The 22257-nt window shown below is 38.7% G+C and overlaps 2 protein-coding genes across 2 annotated transcripts in view; one reads left to right on the plus strand and one right to left on the minus strand.

Moving 5' to 3' along the window:
• Window positions 1–2972: 2972 nt before the first annotated feature.
• On the plus strand, window positions 2973–8260 carry bri3 (brain protein I3). The gene is made up of 3 exons (XM_079253622.1): window positions 2973–3526; window positions 4797–4905; window positions 7049–8260. The coding sequence occupies exons 1-3, from the start codon at window positions 3382–3384 to the stop codon at window positions 7179–7181; spliced, it is 387 nt and encodes a 128-aa protein (XP_079109748.1). The 5' UTR covers window positions 2973–3381; the 3' UTR covers window positions 7182–8260.
• A 688-nt stretch (window positions 8261–8948) lies between these two features.
• The window catches only part of baiap2l1b (BAR/IMD domain containing adaptor protein 2 like 1b), a 28733-nt gene continuing 15424 nt past the window's right edge, over window positions 8949–22257 (minus strand). Inside the window, exons 7-14 of the mRNA XM_079253564.1 lie at window positions 19316–19468; window positions 18859–19014; window positions 18291–18405; window positions 16943–17159; window positions 14044–14106; window positions 12912–13122; window positions 9269–9315; window positions 8949–9185 (exon numbers count right to left, since the gene is read on the minus strand). Coding sequence (XP_079109690.1) covers window positions 9113–9185; window positions 9269–9315; window positions 12912–13122; window positions 14044–14106; window positions 16943–17159; window positions 18291–18405; window positions 18859–19014; window positions 19316–19468 — 1035 coding nt within the window. The 3' untranslated portion in view covers window positions 8949–9112. The remainder of the gene's footprint in view (window positions 9186–9268; window positions 9316–12911; window positions 13123–14043; window positions 14107–16942; window positions 17160–18290; window positions 18406–18858; window positions 19015–19315; window positions 19469–22257) is intronic.

A 22257-nucleotide genomic window follows, 5' to 3' on the forward strand; every position in this document is an offset into this window, starting at 1 on the left:
GACCATTTTTGCAGTCAATTCTTTATTCATTATTTTAGTCAGGTCAGGGTAACACCAAAAAACTAAAGATTTAAATTGATTAAATAGATGCCTATAGCTGTGTCTGGGGTAATCTTTTAAGTTTGTATTATTCTTATGATACTTCATATGTTTGTATAATTGTTTGACAACTGGCTATTATGATTATTCAAAATGGGTTAACTGTGATTATTTCAAGAGGGGGATGATGTATGTGTGATCAGGAGATTAATGATCTATATATGTTATTCAAGTGTATTCAGTAACCTTAAACCTATTCAGAACAGTGAATCCATTCTGTGAAACTAATTAATTATTAAAATGAAACTATTTTCAAGAAAACTGCATTAGATTTCATATGAAAATTCCAATTAATGAGAACATTATTAGACCTACAAACCGCTTAATAAAAATGCAATATTTAAATTAAAATGTAAACTTTTTGGTAAGTTTGAAACCTTTTATTTTTGTATTTTCGTTCATTCATTTAATATATTATTTAGCCAAAAATTTACTGAAATTACGAGACAATGGTTTTAGTTTGAAATTTCTCACCGGAAGTCACGCTTTACGTAAAACTTCCGGTCACTTGTTAGCTTGACACTTGCTGTAACTAATCCGCCACTGACAGTCACTATGCCCGAGCTATTCCTATCAGTACATTCAAGCTTAAAATTGATTATTTCAGCAATAGTATGCAATTATTTTATGTACACAATGTCCCTACAATTTCATATTTTAGTTCAATAATAAAGAGCAAGTGGTCTTAAAGAGGAGAAATGGACCTAGAGTAAATTAATTCGATATAGTAACAAGACTGCAGTTTTCATGGTTGGTGATTTCTTTATGGGGTTCGCAGACTGCAGTGGAGTTTTACGCACAAACACAGTTTACTCGCGCAGACAGACGTCAAAACACGGAGGTGTCAAACAGGAACCTACCTGAAAGTCTGTCTCTGATCCGCGGTTGTCAAGGGAATACCGACAGACGCGTCATGGTATCAGGTGCAGCAGCCGATACCTGCCATCTCCTTGGCTTATGCTAGGACACATTTTAACCCCATGTTAAACAGTGACAGAAGGACACGATTTCCACCATGCATCCTGACAACACAGATAGCTTGAAAGCACACATATGCCGCACAGTCCCGGCTATAAGCTGTTTACATCTTCAGAGAGCAGACAGCAGTCAGATGGCCCAGCCTTCACAAATGTGAAAACACCAAATATTTACTTACGCATGCGGCTCGGTCATGAGCAACGCCTTAGGGTTGGGGGGAAAAAAAGTAAAGTCATGCAATTTAAAGCGGCATTTTAATTCATATTCTGGACAAGAGGGCTGCCCTGTCCAACTGAACTGTCCACAACAGGAAATGGAGGAAGTGCGGCTCTGATTGGCTGAAACTTGGCAGGCGTGTGGGACCTTTGTCTCTCATTGGTCTCGTGTTTTTTTCCGCTCGCTGCTGACCAACGAGCATATTTCAATAATTTATTCAGAGACAGATCAATTATTGAAGCACGAGGTTGATGTTACTTGTTTGGTTACAGTTCAGAATATGGTACCACAAACCCGAATAAACAATATACAAACAAAAGCAAAGTAGACATATTTTACAGAAATAAAATTAACATTAATATCAGATTGTCATGGATTAGACCTGCAGATCAAAATAGAATAAAAGAGACAGACTATAGGAGGTGGTATGTGTCTCCCACTTCTCGCTCCTTTTTTTTCACCTGCACGGGCAACCCCTGAGACAAAAGTGAAATTTAGCTAATAATGTGAAGCAGAATCCTTCTGGGATGTTAAAGGGTCAGTATAACAGGTGTTTTCACGAAGGATTACTTCCACCTCTCTATCATAGTCTCAGAGTAGTGAAAACCTGCAGACAGTTGGTATACCCTACACTGCTGTACACAGTGTAGGCCATGATCTGATACCTCTTGTAGTGGTCAGATACTTCTCTAAGAATCTCCATATCAGTCCAGAAAAAGAGACTCCATTAAAAATAAAGGAACATAATCCAAAAAAGGAATGATTCAACGATAAATTGTTATGCTATACAGATGCATCAATGCACACACAGCTACTGTAATAACACTTTATTTCAGTCATCAATCACTAACCTGTGGCTCTTTAAAGAATTCTGCATAAAATAACTTATATATATATATATATATATATATATATATATATATATATATATATATATATATATATATATATATATATATATATATATATACATATATATATATATATACATATATATATATATATATATATATATACATATATATATATATATATATATATATATACATATATATATATATATATATATATATATATATATATACATATATATATATATATATATATATATATATATATATATATATATATATATATATACATATATATATATGCATCTCTAGAACTCTTCCAAGCTATTCCTTTTCCTACTGATTTTTTGGGATATTTTAAATTGTTCAATTATGGATCTAATATTATATAAAAACATATAGCTGCAATTAATTAAAACCACTTTTAAGTGAACAAAACCAGTTATTTATATTTGATAGCGTTATTATTTATTCCTTATCAAAGCAGGGACGTGAACTCTGCATTATGTAACATTCAGGGTTTCCCATGAGGCCAAGGACAGCCCTTATATAAATGGCAACGTAGACTAGTTAGGATAGTATAGGCAGTCAATCAGTTTAAAGTCACTCCAATAACTGCATTATGTTTCCCACCATCACAGAAACCAGTTTGCGATGGTGTACACGATGTTTTCAGTGTTGAAGCAGCAGTTGCAGTGTGCTGCATGCAGCAGCTGGACTGCCGCCTTTTATTTTCGTGCGCTGCCGCTTTAAGAAGCCTTCCTCTGCGCAGAGGCGCTACAGCAGCTCGTCACATGATTCTTCTCTTGTGACAATCCCCGCAGAAAGGGGAAAAAAAAGCCTTTCTGACTTCCAGCTGAGTTAAAAGGTGCTGCGATGATAAACGACTGTTGTTTTGCAGCCAAAGGACCAACTTCAAGGCGAGAAATGGAGTTAAGCTAACCATTACCAGACCGACTCTCGTCATTCCTTTAGAAAAAAAAAGAAAGTGGATATTCGGTTAATATTCGAGGTTGTTGCGTCGCCTGGGACAAAGTTGGCGCATGGAGAGGGACGAAGTTTCATTTTTTGCCAGATATTTTCTTTATATTTGTCGCCACTGTGTGTCAGCCAGCATCGTACAGCTTTTCGGGCAACAAAGGCTAAGTAGCTCGAATTCAGTTGTGACCCTTTTCTGTTGCTGAAGACTTGACGAGCAGAGGACAACACAAGTTGAGGGCACATTTCTTCAGGCGAGATGGTGGACAGCAAACCTCTTCTCCAGGACAGACCTCCCGCTTATAACGCCGTTCCTGGGGCGTATGAGTACGGCCCGCAGCAGCAGGGCTACGGGGCCATCCCGCCAGCGGCCCCGCCGCCCTACCACTACCCCGATGGACAAGGCAAGTATTCCCGCCCCTCGTACATGGCTTCACGGTCACCAGAAAGTTAAGGAACCGACTGGGACCAGTCTGGCTTCCGCATTTGTTTGAACAGGAGGAAGAGTCTTTCTGGTTCCAGTGGTTTAGCTAAAGATAAAAGTCACTGAAACTCTTTAAGTTATACTAAATAACCATTAGCTTGTTTTTCATCCCCCCTGTAAAAGTTTCACACCCGCAGTACCTAAATCAAATGTGTTAAGACTAATATTGTTCCATTCATAAAACATTATGGCAGTAGAAAGTAAAGCTAAGGGATGTTACGAACAGGAATTTTAATCTAAGGTGATATAAAATATGGGGCCAGCCAGGGCTGGATTAAAAGTGCAGAGGCCCCTGGGCCCAGAGTGTTTCAGGGCCCCCTTCCCCACCGCGGCTTCGTGAAAATTGTGAATGATACTCTGTAAAACAACATTTCTATAATCTCTCAGCCAAATGTACCAAAAGCAATACACTAGACACTGTGGTGTAACTATCTAGCTTTTATGTAAATTTTGTTTCATGTTCAAACTGGTGCCCATAATCCCCATTGGATAATGCGGCCTTGGGGCCAGCAAACATTAGTGTTTCATAAAAGAAGATGTTGCAGCTTCTTACAAAGATCTGTGCCCCCCATCCTCCCCTTGATCATGAACAGTTATGTGTACTTTATGTGAAGCAGGCAGATATCACCTGACTACAGCAGTCATACAGGAAGTCATGCTATCTACAAATCAAATCCCATTTCTGGCAATTGTATGTAATTTCCTGCTTGCTAAGCCTAATTTTTTTCAGCCTTTTTTCACCTGAATGGAATCAGCAGCTGTATGTACAGCTGTTTTTACTCTGTTTCCTTAGTGGAAGTCTTCTTCATTTGAAAAGAAGTGTTGGTAATAAATAAAAATGGAAAAACAAATGTGGCTGTAATGGCTAAAAGTGTGCAATGAGCCGCACACACACTCGTCATAACATGGCAGCCTCTTCTTTGACTTTGTACTGTGAGATATTTATAGTTTCTTGTCGAATGTTCCTTTTAAAGCATCTGAGCTGTTTATAATTGAATGGGATGATTAATGCTCAAAGCAACAGTCCTGAATCTTCAGAGCTCTCAAATCATTTCCGTATGGGGTTGAACTCTTTAAATTGTCTCCAAAGTGGCTGTATTTGCACTAAAGACATATTAATTAGTCACTTTTTCAAATTTGACGTCACATGGATGCCATCATAACTTTGTGACATCTCTTCCAACCTGCAGCCTTCTCATCAGCCCAAATGGCCCCAGCTGTTTCCCAGCAGCCTTACACTGGAAGTTACACCATCATTCAGCCTTCTGTAGTGGTGGTGGGAGGCTGTCCTGCTTGCAGGTGAGATCACACACATTGGACAGGACCTGGACAGTTGTAAACAAAGATTACGGACATCATGCGCCAGCTGTGATTATCAGTCCGTTTGTTCGTTCATCCAGGGTTGCTGTTCTGTTTGTGCTTTTGTTGTTCCTCCTGCATGTTTGCTATTGGAAGAGATAAGCGAGTAAGACTTTCAGTTTTGAGAGTTTCACATTAGTTTCACTGCGGTGAGTCAACATCCTGTCAGTCAGCTGACTTAACCCTCAGACATGTGACAAGGCCAAAGGTGGTTGAAGGACACAGTTCACAGGGACGTCAATGAACATAATCTGCACTTCCAGACTGGAATAATTAAATACACTACTTATCTTGTTCTGAATTTAATTAAGTTTTTCATTCAGACTTTTTGGTTGTCATACAATACACATATATTTGTTTTTATAAATCTGTATTCAGTGGGGTTGCTTGGTAATTATCTCATCTGACAGCGAAAAAAAACTAATGATGCTAAAATGAAAGCCAACTGGTTCATCAGCTAAAACTCCAGGAACACCTTAACCAGCTTATTTTCTCATTGACAGTCAAATTTCTTTCCTTTTACCACAAGCCACGTTGCATCAGCTGTGTGTTTTTGGAAAATACATCAGATATTATTGCTGCTTGGTTAGTGTGATGGCGGTAGTGTGTCTGCTTGGTCATTTTGTACTCTTATGCCGCTGTACCTGTACTGTGAGCCCAAGACAAATTTCACCTCTTGGGACAATAAATCTTATCTTATCTTGTGATGATGGATGGATAGATCTTTTACCACGTTGTTTGACATAATGACAGTTCTTGGCACCAGTTTGTAATCAGGCTGCATGAAGATACTTAAGAGTTTGACGAGGCACTGCAGCAATGTGTTTAAAGCTGGGGTAGGTAATGTTGGGGAGCTAGCAAGATGTGAAAGTAGCACCCTGTCTTGGCTCCTCCCCCTCTGGTTTTGCTCCTTGCCTGATCCAAGGCTTTTTTTATTCGCAGCTTTTTCCACCAACGACTTTCTTTTTCTCGGCTGTTTAGCGGGAGGAGGCAAATAAACCGATCCGGGTCGGGGAAATCCTTCCTGCATTTTCTCAGCCATGTTTACCTTCTGAGTTTCTTCTTCACTACTTTTTATTGTCATCCTAACACGCTATTTATATGCAGGGTGTGGCTATCAGGTATGCGCTGTGGGAGGGGGAGGAGAGGAGCCGGGTGAAGAAGCTTATGAAATATAAGAAATGAACAACTCCATTTCAGAGTAATTGAGGTTCATTTTTAGTTCAGATTATTTCGAACATTCACTTCTCTGTCACAAAATGTTGCTTTTCACTTCCTATAACTTCAGAGTCTTGCATTAGTTAATTCCCTTCTGAGGCCTCCAGCAGCAGATTTATTGGCTGTACTGGTTACTGTGGTGCAGTCATAAGACGGTGGTCAGCGCTTTGTTTACTGTCACTCCAGATTAAAGCTACTGTGAGCCTTAAAAAGAGTCCCTGTTCACAACAAGCAGCTCCCCTGTGTTGACAATTACTTGGTTATTTGTTCCGCAGCTGTATGCCACACATTTAGATGGTATTTTTCCTGTTTCCTTTAAAGGCATTGACATCATTTACAGTCAAATCAAGACGCAGCAGGAAACAAACGCATTGAAATGACTTGTTCAGGGAACCATCGACATCCGATGCTGGGAAACTGCCAGATCAGTCAGAGGAGCAGACTTAGGAAAGGAATCAGTAACGAGTAGATCTGTTTTTCTATTACCCTGCAGAGACTTTAAACTTGTTTTGATTGACAGACATTAAAATAAAGCTTTTGGTGTTTTTTTCTTCTTAGAATGAGGTCAGTCTCAGTTATCAGGGTCTTCTTGATGCTCATTTAGCGTAAAAGGTCAAAACATGTCTGAGATGGGAGGCAGCAGATAAACATTCAGCAGGCGTCAGCAGATAGGGCATGGTCTTCTGTAGACCTGCTGACAGCCAATCACATGTTTTCACCTGAGTTTAAGGTCAATTATACAACAGGTTTAAGCCTTCTATAAGAGTGTTAAACATTTGTTAAACTGTACCTCTTTAAAAAAAAAACAAAAAAACAAAAATGAAAGTGTTTCTTATTCAGCTTTTTGTTTGTGTGTGTTTTTCAGAGTGGGCGTCCTGGAGGACGACTTCACCTGTCTGGGGATCCTTTGTGCCATCTTCTTCTTCCCTCTGGGCATCCTCTTCTGCTTTGCACTGCGTCAGAGAAGGTGTCCCAACTGCGGCGCCACCTTTGGCTAGAGGGACCAAACTACATCTCCTCCACACGCTTGCACTTGTCCATACACGGCCACACAAACACCTACACACACACACACACGTAATCCTGAATTTTATGTACGACAAAGCGATCTAGATGATGCCATCTATTCTTCATCTGCAAGTTAAGAAAATGTTCTAGCACATACAAGTGTCTAGTTGTTGTCAGTGCCTTCACTACATGCTGAGTGATCATCAGATTCCACCAGTCATTACTTTTGCAGATGAAGCTTGGGTCATATGAAGATCTGAGATGATTCCTTCATATTTTGCTGGAATTTACCAAGACACTTTTTTTTTTTTTTGTTTGTTTTTTAATTTTGCAAAAAGTTGTTTTTTTTTAATGTATTTGCTAGCACACCTAGCTTTTTAGTAAACATTGTGCTTTGTAACATTATACACCGAGATCACTGATAAATGATGCTTTTTCTTTTTATTCATTTTAGGGAACGCAGACAATTTTTTCAGATGTTTTGCTTTTTTTTCCCTCCCCCTTTTGGCTCAGTGTATCACATTGATAAAGATTCTTGGATTTGAGCTGTTCCAGTTGAAATAATGGACAAGCATTTTGGCAGATTTTTGTTTATTATTGGGGCCATATTTGAACTGGCAGTTCGGTCTGATGATTATTCTGCTGGGTTGTGCTTTTCCAGGGCCGTTGCAGACCTCAGGTACACAATCTGAAACTCCCTCTGGACTCACTTTGAGAGGACTCTGGTGTTGAATGAGTTTAACGTTCAGAAAGCATGTTGAGAAAAATTTATTCTTCAGATTAATTGTATAATTCCTGGATTTTCATCTCTGTACTTTACTCTGACAGTCAACCCGCCCCTTTCGTCCCAACCAGACAATCAAGTCGAGTGTTTTGTCCATGTGTCTGCAGTATCTCGATGTCTTCCACCACAGCAGGATGTTAGATGTCTGTCCATAACAGAAGGAGATAACTGGGTGGGAAGGATTTCATAAAAAAAAAATAAAAAAAAAGGCTTTAGGAAAACCACTGCGCATGCTGATTGAGGTTCTTACTTTTTATATGAGTTACTGTAATTAAAAATGAATGCTATTCATGTTGACTTCTGACTGCATCTTGTATCATTTTTCAACAACTTGAGAAAGTGGAAATGTAAGGTGACTGGGAAATGAGAAAGCACCAATCTGAAGAAATAAATCTTTATTTGTCATACAGCAATTAACAGTGTAGGGATGGCCAAAGACAGTCTACACATGGTCTTGCTACGTGAAATGGTTAAAACAGAACTGACTGCACTGCCAGGGGTAATAAGATGAAGAATGAAACGGAAAATATTTACAGTTGGTCATGTGCATGTATGCTTTAAGGCAGAAGTGAGTCCACATTATCAAAAGTTAATTTAGGTGGCAAAGGGCAGTGTAGGATCTCCAGCACAGATGCATTAAGACGATAAAAATTCGGTGTCTTTTTTTGACACTCTTCTTTCCTGCAGCAAGAGTCGACAACTTGACTTCCCACTAGGAGTATAAATGATATAAAGAACTTAAATATGATTTTAGGGCCTCTGCAGTTCTGTCCTATGGCAACAGAAAAAGATTTGTCATGCAGACAATGAACAAGCAACAACAGCAGAAATACAGTACATTATATTCTTTGACCATTTTTAATTATCCAGATTTGAAGTGCAGTTAAAAGTGGTCATTTAAGCCTCACAACAATAAGACCAACTAAAATAGACATAAATATGAGCATGTGTTCAGTAATTAAAACGGGCCCTACATACTTCCATATCAGTTTGTTGCAGTGGGGTGGGGGGGTCCCATTTTAAATGGCATTGTTCTCGTCAGCTCTGGGCAATCAGAGCAGAGGCTGAACCGCACAGTCTGGTCGGGTGACACAGGAACCTCAACAGGAACTGATGATGGGTGGAAATGTGGACAGATCAGATGACCGGTGCGGAGCGATCATTAGTGACGGTTGGACGTAGCCTGACTGTGGCAAATGGGTTCCCTCCGCTGTGGAAAGGCAGCAGAGGTGAACAATCAGAGCAAGTCTTAGTAAAACAAAAAGCAAATGCTGATGAACTTAAGTGACTTACGCGAGGTAAGCAGGCGGAGGTCTTGAGATGCCATTAGACTGGAGCGCCTGAAGAGAAAATAGATGTTTATCAGATCTGACTTGCACAGAAAACACTGGGAAAGTTTGTTACTGGAAACAAAACCATGAAATGTGTGAATGATGAATAGTCAAAGAATCCCAATCATAGCTGTGCTTCCAGCAGTAAGAAGTATCTGTGTTAGGACATAATGTGACAGACATATTGTGGGTTAGTAAAGTATTGTACTCTACAGATGAATGGATTTTGCCAAGCCGTGGGAAAATGCTTTGCTGTGTCACAAGACAACATGTGGAACCTGGAGCTTCTGGAAATTCAAGTCCGTCCAACAGTCAACCACGTGAAATTTTCCTATGCCAAGCGAGTGTGAGTGCCAGTATTTTTGAACAGGAGATCAGGGTTCGTTTTCACAACTGAGAATGTCAGCATGTCCTCTGCTGTAGGCTCAAAGTAAAAGCAGAAAAACAAGTTCCACTTAACCGACAATGATTTACACATTTCCATCCATTTATCAATCCAGTGCTTGTTATACATGGATGTAAAAGCGCAGGCTTGCCGGTGTCATGTGAACATGTATATCATGTGCACAGATGGTGTGTGTGTAACACTGAAAAATCATTCATAATGAAAAACCATGTGACAAAAAGATCACATGACCAACCAAACATATGACATTAACACTATGTCTATCAACATTCGGTCAATTGTGGCCTTGCCGCCCCCCATTTTCTTGTGAGATTGTGTTTTTGTGCTCAAAGCAAAGCCAACTTTATTTATAAAGCACTTTCTGACAGCCACTGCTGAACAAAGTACTCCAGCCTTTACTTGCTAGTGCAGTAAGTTTACAGCTGGTCATATCTGCATGACCTAAACTTAAAAAGTTGCAAAGTTAAGTCACCGTTCCCCAGAAAACAGATGCAACAAGTGAAAGCAACTAAATGCAGGTTAGGTCAAGCATATTCCAGCTGGCAAGCTGCAGTATCACAAAGAGGCCACAAGAGGTCAGGAGTGGACCAGTTAAAAATCAGTATTCTGGGCATCTCACTGGATTTAGTGGTCTAACGGCCTGCTTCATGTCTCTGAACCATATCTAAATTTCCAATCATTTATATATTTTGGATTTCACAGCTTAATGCTTTTAGTTTTGTAATTCTGCTTCTTTTTTCTACTTAACCTAAAAATTACAGCAAGAAAAGATGGATTTTTTTTTAAAAACTGAACTTGGAGGTAAAAAACTGCCTTTTTAGTTTTCTCTGAGCCTCCATGTCTGGCATATCTCCCTGCTTCTCCTTGACTCTGCCTTCTGAATATATTCTGTCCTGCTAGACGTCATCTTAACCTTCACACAAAGCAACAAACCAGTGAGGGTGCATTTTTCTCTCATGGTGACCGAGCATTCCAGGGAAGCCACCACCTCCCCCAGTTCTCTTGAATATTTCTTCACACCTTATCCAGACCGACCTGCATCACTGTTAAAAAGCTTTCCGGGCAACATTTTTTCATCAGCTTAAAGGAAAAAGGAAGCTTTGTCAATGTTCATGCAGGTTATGGTCTGACAAGCATATTAATTCATTAGAGACAATATTAATAAACTGTAGCGACAAGTTGCCAATTAACCGAGCACACATACACTGCCACCCACATATACACAATGATATACATATATATATATATATATATATATATATATAAAAATATATATAAAGAATATAAAAACCTACTGCATTGCTGGAGATCTGTTTCCACAAAAGTCTGTTCTTAGATCAGTTTGTATGTCTGTTTTAAAAAAAAAAAAAATAATAGCAGAGGTTTGTGAGTCAAACTTTCTTGAAAGTGTCCCTTTTTGTCATGGAGATGAAGTGAGGGATGAAGAGGTAGTGAGAGGAATGGAAGGCAAATGTTCAGAGCTTGAGATAAATAGAACAACAAGGGAGTCTGTAAATATGACAAGTGAGCAGCAAAGAAGGAAGAAAGGTATCGGGTTCAGATCGAGTGGAATTCCAGCATAATGCTGGGCCAGTGATGGAGATGTGTGGGGCATATAGACGGACAGGCTCGACATCAGACACACAAGTGAAACTATTTGTTCCTTGTAATGCATGTCTGGACCAAATGAGTCATAAATAATAAAGGCAAGAAAAAGACCAATGCACCTTTATCTGGGTAAACGTCACAACCTACCAGAATAACCAAGAGATATTTTGCATGTAATGTGTTATGAGAATCTTATCAGAATTATGCATAAACATACATGGAAATATATACCAATGTCAGAATAATGTGAATCGTTGCCAAAAGGCTACACGGTGTTCAAACAAAACAGTGTCAGTAGCACAGAAGGTGTGAAAGTGTGTGCAAAGGGTGTGTAAATGATCATTTGACCCTGATATACCGCAACACATTTACATTCTTCCAGCAAAGGAGAACTAAAAAGCATTCGTGAAGGGAAACCACATGTTTGCATGCCACTTTGCATGGAATGCAAATGGAAGAACATTCGTAAATAAGGGAAATAAAGCTGAAATAATGGCTGTAATAATACGAGACTGTTTTCATGTCTACCCCAGTGTCAAAGCCTTTTACTAGAGTAGTGTCTGCTAAACAGCCGCAAGAGGGCCACATTTTTTTAACCATTACAAACTTCAGAGCTTTGTGCGGAGACACCCATTTTTTTTTAAGTCCAAACAGAAATAGAAATTTTACTTAAAGTAAAATGTTTCTGTTCAGACATAGTTAAACATTTTTAGTCTGGTTTGAATTCATGATGGTGGGCTTTCTAACGATATTCATGACTTCTCTACATCTGCTCATGTCGCCCTGTGGTCAACAGCATGCAGCCCAAATATATATATGTACACATGTGGACCGAGTGCACTGATCAAGCATGAGCATGGATGAAAATACATAGAAAGAGGAAACAAAGATGAGGAGCAGATGTTCAAACAGAACATTTGTCAGCCTCATGCTGCCCAGTAGTCTTCTATGCTAATGTGTATAATATAATTCTTTGATCTTTCTTTCAGCAAAGATCCAGCATGTTGGACCTTTATAGGTTCAAAAACAACAAAATTGTGGAACTGAATGAAAATAGCCAGGACTGATCAACAATATCTAAAATAAATAAATAATAATGTCCTCTTTTGCTCCTACAGAAGCAAACTCCTGAAGCTCCAATAATTGATTATTTTTCTTTGTCTGCGTCAACTGACACTTAGAGTGTATCAGAGTGTAGTCAAGTTTCCAGGGCAGACTTATAAAGCTCATCTGACACCATCAGCGCGAGAGCGCGCGCGTGCGCACACACACACACACACACACACACATACTGTCAGCAGCAGTCACGATAATGCTGGACAGCTGAGGGTACTGTAGTGACGCTGCAGCAGGTATCAGGTGAGATGGAGCCTTACGATGCCGTCTGCAGCAGCACAGCAGAAAGCTTTGGCAGAAGGCAGCAGATCAGATTGTTCTCTGAAGTTTCTCAGTGCAAACATTTTAAAACTCTGGGATTCACCGCAGAAGGCTCAACATCTTACACATTAGACTCTTTAACATCTGTTAAAAAAAAAAAAGGAAAAAGTCACATCAAACTACACAAAGCAAACGGTCCAGTTCACTGACTCACCGTGTTGTGATCAGAGGGGGCTGCAAAGGTTGAGGGGGAGTGGTTATTTGTAGTGATGCTGCTGGCGGACGAGATGTTGTTCTTGATGGAGTTGTGCTGTGGGGTGTCACAGTAGTCTGCTGGGGGGAGCACCATGGTGGCCTCATCTGTCTCTGTGTCCTGATGGTGGAGGTTGACCACACTTCTGCTGCGGTATGGACCCACAGGCTCGCTATGGATGAAATGAAGGAAGAATAGATATAAAGTGTTATAAGAGATGATGGGAAGAACTAGAACTTGAGTTTATCAGAGCTTATGACCAGAACTATACATTCACAATCAAATCTCATTTTGAGGATAAAGAATAGGATCAAGTAACAGTAAATCTGCTTGTATTTAAATTAAAAAAAAAAAAAAAAACCAACAAAAAAAACCCCCATACTAAAAGAGATGCTCTGTTTATTACAGAGTTAAACTTAACTCTTAAATTGATGTTAAAATTAGGATTAACAGATGAGAAGTCATAAAAATCAGTGGTAGTTCTTAAGGACAAAAGAACAAGGATGTGGGTTTCCCACAGCTCTGGTTAGTTTAAACTTCCTGCATCTGTGATTGGTAGAAGTTGGCTGGCAGCTTTTCTGTGGGAGGTACGCCACATTAAAATCTCCTAAATTAGTCCGACAGGGATTAGGCGCTTTGAAGAAATGCCCGGAGTCCACTCAATGAACCTTCTTTTCCACTTTCATCAGCAACTAAATCTATTAATCAGCACTCGACATCCTGTTTCCTGTTAGTTTGCTGGGCATACTGTATGTGAAAAGTCCCATTTTAGAATCACTTCAGAGATTTGAGACACACAGAATTAATCAAATAAAGACATTCTTCAGTTCATTCATTCATACATGCTAATAAAACATATCTATTAGTTATTATGTCATAAGGTTCATGTCGGTCAGTGATAAAAAGATGGTGACGGCAGAATGTGACTTAAGGATAACAGGAATCAAAAGTTGAGCAAGAGGAGAATACCTACAGGATTAGAAAGGTTATCACTCCAACAGGAGTAACTAGAGGAAACTGCCAACAATACAGCTGGCTGCAACATGAAACCTGGTGGTGTGCACGTGTTGGCTGGTATCTGGAGTCTCCTTACCTGCTGTTATTCATGAGCGGCTCTGTGAAAGCACGGCAGTAAGATGAAGGGAACCAGCCCCTCCTGAAATACAGGAACAAGACAGGCAGGTTAGGGATGATAAAATCTGTGTCGACTTAATTTCTGGTTTTTGTCTGTCCGAAATTTCACTGTCCGCTTTTTAGTGGCTGCCAGCATCATTTGTATTTAAACAAAAAGCTTGGTTTTTCATGGTCCGTAGATTGTCATATGCATTAACACAATGATGCCAGCAAAAGATTTGATAATACTTTGCTTTTTGGGAAGGAAATATTAAATTGTGCATGACAGATTTCAGCAAATTTTTAGCAAATAATCCGCCCTAGTGGTTAAAAACAACTTGTTTTCCCTTTTTATTAAGACTCAAAGAACATCAATAATCTGCCAAAAACAAGGATGTTTGGTCAAGGTTACATTTTCAAGTCGGATGACTCTCTTGTAGCTCAAATAAAACTCGACTGATCATGCAGCCATTTGTTTCATCCACATGGAAACCTACACAGGCTGGATTTTTTCCCTGAGCTGAAATGCAATACATGATGAAAAGGTAGTCAAATAAAATGCTCCATGAAACAGATGTGTGCCTTCCAATATTCTTAATCTGCAAGCAAAGAAACAGGAAGTGTCCTTGTTTTGTTTGCAGTCTGCTTGTTGTTTCAGTCATGAGTCGCATGAAGGTCATCAGGTGGAGATCAAAAGACGTGGAACACACAGGCCATATATAGAGAACACACCAGTGGTGTAGTCCAGGGTATACGCGGGTATACAGAGTATACTCACTTCTTTTTCAGTCAGCATAGAGTAAACCCCCTTCTAAACCCGCTGTGATGCTGCTTTTACAATTATAAACGTCTCTACACATGTACCTATGTCAACCAGCAGCTCAGCTAAGGTTACCGATGCTACACTGGTGCAGTTAGCCATCAGCTGCGTTAACTCTAACCTGAACATAGACATAATACAGATATTTGTATATATGTCTATACACTTGTCTCTCACTAGTCTGTGTGACAGTATCGGCTTAGTCATTTGCCCTGAAACCGAGGAGCAGAAATTATGTTACAATAAGCAAATACACTGATGGATTTAAAGAGTAAACTAAATAAAGTCGTCTTACATGTCACTTTTTCTGAAACAAGGTTTTTTTTTTCATTTCTGTTTTTAAAAAAGGGCAAAAAAATTGAGCATATACCCACTTCTTCAGGGACCACTACACCACTGGAACACACAAACCCATGTAAGTCAAGATCTCCAACCAATCTGTGACTGACTGGTAACAATTCAGTTTTGTCTTCTAGCCACTTTAAAATGGCTGCATTTAAAACATTGACCTGTACTCTGTACTGTAAGCTTAGGCCTTGATAGTCAGGTTATCTGTAATCTGGATAGTAAGTGGCTACTTCAGAGACAGAAATATTGGTATTGTTTCCACAAAGAGATTTTATTTTTAAGAATCTATACAAGTAGGACAAAGTTTGAAGTGAACTGATGTAGCATTAATTCATATCCCAAGCTCAGACACAGGACTGTGTATTATTGTGTTGTCATGGTACCAGCTAGTTTGCACTCAGTGAGTAATGATTCAAACTCTCCTCAGTCAGGAGAAGTGTTAATATTTAGGCATGAGCTTTGGAGAGCAGGCAATTCCCTTGTGTACCTTTGATAGAAAGACTCAAGCCCTGTAAAATACACTTAGTGAGTCACACACATTAATAATTGCTAATGTTTACATAGGGTATGGTTTTCACTGTGAAAACATGATTGTTTCCAGGTAAACTGTTACTGTTTGCCCACTGAAAAGATTCAACAAACCAGCATGCCATTAAGATTTTATAACTGACTCGGTGCACCCTTAGCTACAATTTTCTCTAAAAAAAAAAAAAAGAAAACATAAAAAGGTTAAAATTTTCAGCTTGGGTTAGAAGACCAACAACAACATGTGTGTTTACATACGTTATATTTGTTAAGACGTTTCTGATGTTTATTATCTTATCAGAGTATATTCCACAGACTACATTAAAATAAAGATCCATCATCCTGTAGTCTGTCTGCGTTGCCACATGAAGTATGTTATCTAAGCTAGTTTGTTGAAGAAAGCCAGCAAGAGGCCCAAATACATCAAAGCCAAACTTCCATTGGGACAAAAGACACAGTACTCTGGTAAAAAGAGCACTTGATCAGATTTTCTTGAATACATTTACCAGGTAAGATCCCTTGATACTATTAAAGATCCAACCTAATGAATGATTCAAAACACACTGCTGTGGGTTTCAGATCAAATCCTTGTTTAAAAAGTCAGACATGAGAATTTGGTGCGAACAGGCTTGGTCCGCGCCTTTCAGTGTGGGGGAGCAGCTGGTATTCTGAACTGCTCTCACTGACTAAATCTGGTCTGCTGCTGTACATCCTGCCCTCAGGCCAATGCTTTATTTTGACTCTTATAAAGGCTTCAGCTCTGACAAGCAAGAAGTCAGGTGCAGAAATGGACACAATCGGCGTAATAATCAGGCCAGTTAAAGCAGTGCAGCCAGACTCTTATTACTGCGATTAACAGATGAGACAAAAAGACAAAGGAAAAAACCAAGCATCCGCAGTTACAAAAATGTATAAAATGCAGCTCGGTCATATTACAACAACAGAGATATCCATCACCAATTCAACCATAACAAAGAAACTGCTTGTTTGAAATGTAGTATTTGGAAAAGATGATTTTAATGTTGCTGTCTTAACTTTCAAATGTCAAAAGTCAATCTGATGAGTGGGTAGACGGTCAAAGTGCTTTATTTGAGGACCACCTTTTTTTATGCAGTTTGTAACTTTTGGGACAAATTCTAATGATCACCTATGAGTAATGTACAAACAGATCGCACATGAAACTCACTTTCCATTTTTCTCCATCTCACCATACATCCAACCATCCCTCTCGTCAGGGATGAGCAGGACAATGATGTCGCCCTCATCGAAGCTAAGCAGCGTGCTGTTATTGCCAGCAGTGTGGGGGAAGATGGTGCGCACCCGTGGCTTCTTCACTATATGGTTTAGGCCTGTGGCGACAGACACAGACCTGGCCAGACTGCCTTCCTCACTATTCCCACGGTCTGAGGGAAGAACAGATGATAAAAACACTGAACCATTAATAATAAAACCAGAAAAGAATGAAAATCTAAAGTAAAGCTAAAATGACTGTACAAGTGGAGGTGATTTGAGCTTAATGATAACTACTTTGCCAACATGTTCAAAAACATATCAGCGAATGGAAGATACATTTACCAGAGTTTTTATTGTTATATTATTCTATTATTTAATAAGGTGTAACATTAAATCAATCTACATTGATTCCGTGATTAGTGGTCAAATAGCAATAATCCAAATTTAAAACACTGATCAATCGTAGATACAGTAATCACTTGTAAGACGTGGTTACAAAAGAACATTTTACATTTTTTACATTTGCTTTGTTGCGCCAACCAAGAGGGAAATGCAGGTATTCTAAGGTGCGGCGTGCAACTATTTTTATATCAGACTGTTCCACCTTAGTTACTGTAACAAACTTGTTTACATTTTCAGTTTGAGGGTTTATCATTTTAGTAAGGTTTACACCATGTCCTGTTTTAATGTCTAAAAATAGACATTCTTTCGGTTTTCAAATCAACACTCAATACTATTTCATATTGATTGCAGGCTATTGAACTGAATCCAGCTGAAATCATACTGATCAATACTAAAATGTAATCTACAAGCTCAATATGATATCGTACAGCAATTGAGCTGTGATTGACATCCCTGCTGTTTATCCTTAAATCATAGCACTAAACAAACCTAAACTTGGAGGTGGCAGAAGTGTTATAGAAGCTCAACAGGATCAAAGGGAATGTATCTTCTGAGGATGGTAAACAAACCACCCTTACACAGCATCTCTCTGTGAACTACAGCTCTGAACATTTCATGTCGACCTACCCAGCAGTGGTTGATGTAGTGCAGCTGAGACATGCATGCAATAAACTTTAACTAGACACAAACTTTCCATCAGTGCAGAGATTTTGTAATAATGAAAGAGCAGCAGAACTGCACAGAAAGATGCTGCAGTATAATCCAAACAACATAAAACCAAAGATATTGTTATAAGATGAGATGAAAGCCAATTCACCTTCCAGAAAAGAACATTCCCAGTATTGAAAAGCACAAGCCTGCGGCCATGGTGGAGTGCTAATGAAAACCAATGACTTTACCTGTGCTGTTGTTGGCAGGAGTAGTTACACTGTAGATGTTGTTATCCTGGGTGAACATATTCGCCAGAGGACTGATGTGAGCCTTTAGAGGTGGAGCTGGAGGAGCAGAGACCTTCTGCCACAAGAAAATCAGTCACATTAGTAACCTGGTTATTGTGTGGGTATTGTTATTATACTACTTTTAAATTTATTAAATATAATCTGTCACAGAACCCAAAAGGAAAGTTGTAGTTATGTCACGCTTCATAAATACTGAACAAACATGTACTGAAATGTCAGGTTACGCTTCAATAAATTGGCATAGTTTACTAACACACCTTTACTGGTACTGGATAGAACAAGATTATTATGTTTCACTAAAAATAGCAAATGAGGTGTTTAAAGATACACTGTCTTATACAGGGAACCTCATATAATAATTTCTGTAAAAGGTGAAATGAATGATTTTACTTTATGAGATAATGACATACTGTATTCTACCATAATAACAGATACTCAAGACTTGAACATTTCTATCATCTAAGGCAAGAGCACTTCTTTGATTGCCTCCTTATCCCTCCCATCATACCACACTGTGCCGGGACGGTGAAGGGGAAGGCATTGGCGTGATAGAAACTGGTGTACGGAGTCCTTCGATCATTGACAAAACATTCTCAGGCATGTTGGTGGCGTCGTTGCACTGGTCCTGCCAGCTGCTCAGCTTTGCCGTCAGTATGTCTCTGGCCTACTCAGCAGCCATGGAAATAAGGGAAAAAAGATATTAAAATAAAACATGAGTAATCAGAAGAAACACAGCACACATTTCTGTCACTATGGCAACATGATACCTTATGGCTCCAGAAAATATTAGCTTTGGAATCAATTGTTCTCATAAGAAAATCTTTATATTCATCTTTTAATTCCTTAATAAAATTCTATGCTACATTCAATTTTCAAACATTGTTCTTTATATAGGAACCCCCATGCAGTTTTGTCATCAGATTAATTTGTTCCATCACTCAAAAAGAGGATTAGTAGTTTTATACCTTGTCATGGAAGGAGGCGAACTGATATGTGAGCATGCAGTGTTTGTCAACAAGGAAGCAGAAGCGCCTCTTTTCCTCCAGAAGAGCTTCTTTACAGCCGTCTGCGATGAACAACTGCATGTCCATCTGTCGACTTGTCAATGTTTCCAGGTACTGACAACATGCACGCAGATATAAAGCTGAATTAGCATCATCCCAGTTGCCTCAAACATGGTATCCATGGATACCAGGTATGAGGTACCATACCTGGTATCCATAAGTACAAAAACAATCATGAACATTTCAATTGTTGTGAATCAACAGGTCTGACTACTGCTTAGCACCACATCTGAAACTACCGTCGGGTCATCCAATACCCTTATCTCTTCATGCACATGGTTTGCAGCAAGTGAAACCCTTTCATTGTTGACATATATACAAACCCAACAAAGGTGAATTACATGAAAAGGAATGGGATCTTTTCTGCAAATCGTAATCTCTATTGTGCAGGGGAAGAGGTATTGATAGCTTACAGTTCGGTGTATTGGCACAGGGCAGAAGGAAGTGTTTAGAGAAAGCACCAAGCAACATCAAAGACAGAACAAGCTACAAAGCTCCATCTTATCTACACCAGCAGCCTGGAATTAGAAAAGGTTATAAGGCCAAGTTCATGCATGCAAATGAGAATGCAATACTGTCTTATTTCTTTCCCACCTTCCATTGCTTTTAATGCTTTCATTTAATCAATTAATTTAATTTTCTGTTATGTTATTAGCTGAATCACTCCTGTGTCGCTGCATTTTTTCCTAAATACCCTTCTATTTCCCCAGTTTAGTCATGTTGGTAGCTATTGTAATTGTACAAATGGTTTAAAATCAGATCATTTAACTGCAAAATTAATTACTGGTAACTGTAGTATTAATGCTGGTAAATTATTTCAGTTGGGAATTAACAGAAATACGAAGTTATTTCACATTTTATATATAAAACAGTAGCATCAGTGTTTCTCTCTTTCATTAGTATTATCCATCTTTTGAATTCATTAAGCCATTTATGCAGTTTTGCCTGGCAGCACCAGTCCTCTATAACTCTCCCTTTTTGTATTTATTGCACATATTTGAATCCTCTCAAAAACACTAACGAAAGTACAGTCACATAACTGGGCCAGTGTCTTTAACAGCATTCCTGATTCCTTGTCTAAAGTACTTTTGAGATCCATATCTCATCCAACTGGCTGAAACAGGCATGCCTTTAACAGCCTGCATTCGTTCAGTTTTATTTAGTGGCTAAGTGACTTTAATATCTACTGTGTAACCTTGTTCATGGGAACATACAGCACATGGAAATATTGTAGCTGTTTAATAGCTGAAGGACAGTAACACACAGCATACCACAAATGCAAAAAGTTATTTGGATTTTAAATATACAGAATTATTTAAATTTCTAATACAACTGGTCAACCAAAATGTTAATGTAACTGTTTCCCTGGATGTGAAATACACTCAGTTACAAGCTCTCTTAAGTCCTACCAAGTGAACAATAATGATGAATTATCTTCAATAGCAGAGATTTCTTGTTTTTACAATTTGATTTTCAGTATGTTTAAGCCTACTAAGAGGCCATTTTCCCCTTTAAACAATAACAGAGGCAAGTCAAAAGTGGCTGATATAATCTTTACACACATTGCCATCCGTCTGTTTGAGTAAATGATAATTCACCTCACTGTCTGCTCAGTGCCAAATAGACCTACGCACATCTATCTATTTAGATCTGTTTTTATCTTCCTCACAACCAGATAACAAGCTTGCCTTTGTGGTTTCATGTCAACTAACAAGCAGATGCAAATGTGCACACCAAACAAGTGTCCCCACACAGATGACAGAAAACTCCCTTTTCATCTCAGAGCAAATTCATCATCACTTTATTTCTCTTTTCTTTCCCTCTCCATTTTTCCAAATGATCACTATAGATGCAAGTTTTACAGCTGATACATTAGCAGCAAAAAAAAAAAAAATTCCTTAAAGAAACTAATGGACCCGGAAGTCAAATCTCTCTTATGAAAAACGGTCATAGAGTTTACTACAATCATTTAAGACTTCTACTGACGTTACCACCAGTAATGGACATTCAGAGAGCAAGATTGAATTAGGCGATGAATATTTATAAATAGAAGAATTAAGTGACCTATAGATGGCAGCTACAAAGATGTAATATTCAAAAATCACTTGGAATGAAAACACCTTTTAATATACATGTAATTTTTGCATTCACCAATAACTTCAGTATTTGATTTGGGTTCTAAATAATTTCTCCCCTTTTTATTTTATACACAATCATATGAATTTTAATTGTATCCTTTTGTTTATTTTCAGTGTCAACGCACTGCACTGAATGAGCCTGTTGTTATGGACAACCTATTCTTATCCTTACATAAGGAATGCAGGTAAAGATAGCAACAAAGATACAAAAAGAAATTTACACTGCCCTAAAAAGATAGATCTTACTTTTCCTTTTTGAAATTCAAAAAACTTTGATACACATCTCTGTGTTGATCTATTCAGGTAAAACTTGAACTACTTTATTCAGATCCTTTTATCAGTTGTTTGACAGTTCTCCCACTTTTTTTCTGCTTTTCTCTCCATCTTCTATCCGACGGTTCTCTTTGAAGTCTCTTTGTTCCCTGGCAAATCATCTGCAGCTGTAAGCTCCCATCTTAGGGCCGTGACATCCTGTCTGCCTGTTTACAGGCCTATAACATCATCTTTTGGGTCTCCAAATACTAATATCTGCCCTTAAATCAAATACAGGAGGGCAGAGGCAAGCACACAGAGTCGAGGCCAGGTGGGGAGGTAAGGGAGGAGGGTGGAAAAGAAAAAGACAAGTGAACTCTGTCATTTCTGAGAAGCAACAATAAAAAAAAAAAACTTCATTCATCTTATTGCATAATCACAATATAGATTATT

This window comes from Telmatherina bonti (assembly GCF_933228915.1).
Source record: "Telmatherina bonti genome assembly, chromosome: 14".
Classification (NCBI taxonomy): Eukaryota; Metazoa; Chordata; class Actinopteri; order Atheriniformes; family Telmatherinidae; genus Telmatherina; species Telmatherina bonti.

Excerpts from the sequence above, each read along its gene's own strand:
- bri3 (XM_079253622.1), top strand. The coding sequence starts at position 3,382 with ATGGTGGACAGCAAACCTCTTCTCCAGGACAGACCTCCCGCTTATAAC. Across the intron at positions 3,527-4,796 it reads CCACTACCCCGATGGACAAG|CCTTCTCATCAGCCCAAATG; the intron begins GCAAGTATTCCC and ends TCCAACCTGCAG. Across the intron at positions 4,906-7,048 it reads GGAGGCTGTCCTGCTTGCAG|AGTGGGCGTCCTGGAGGACG; the intron begins GTGAGATCACAC and ends TGTGTTTTTCAG.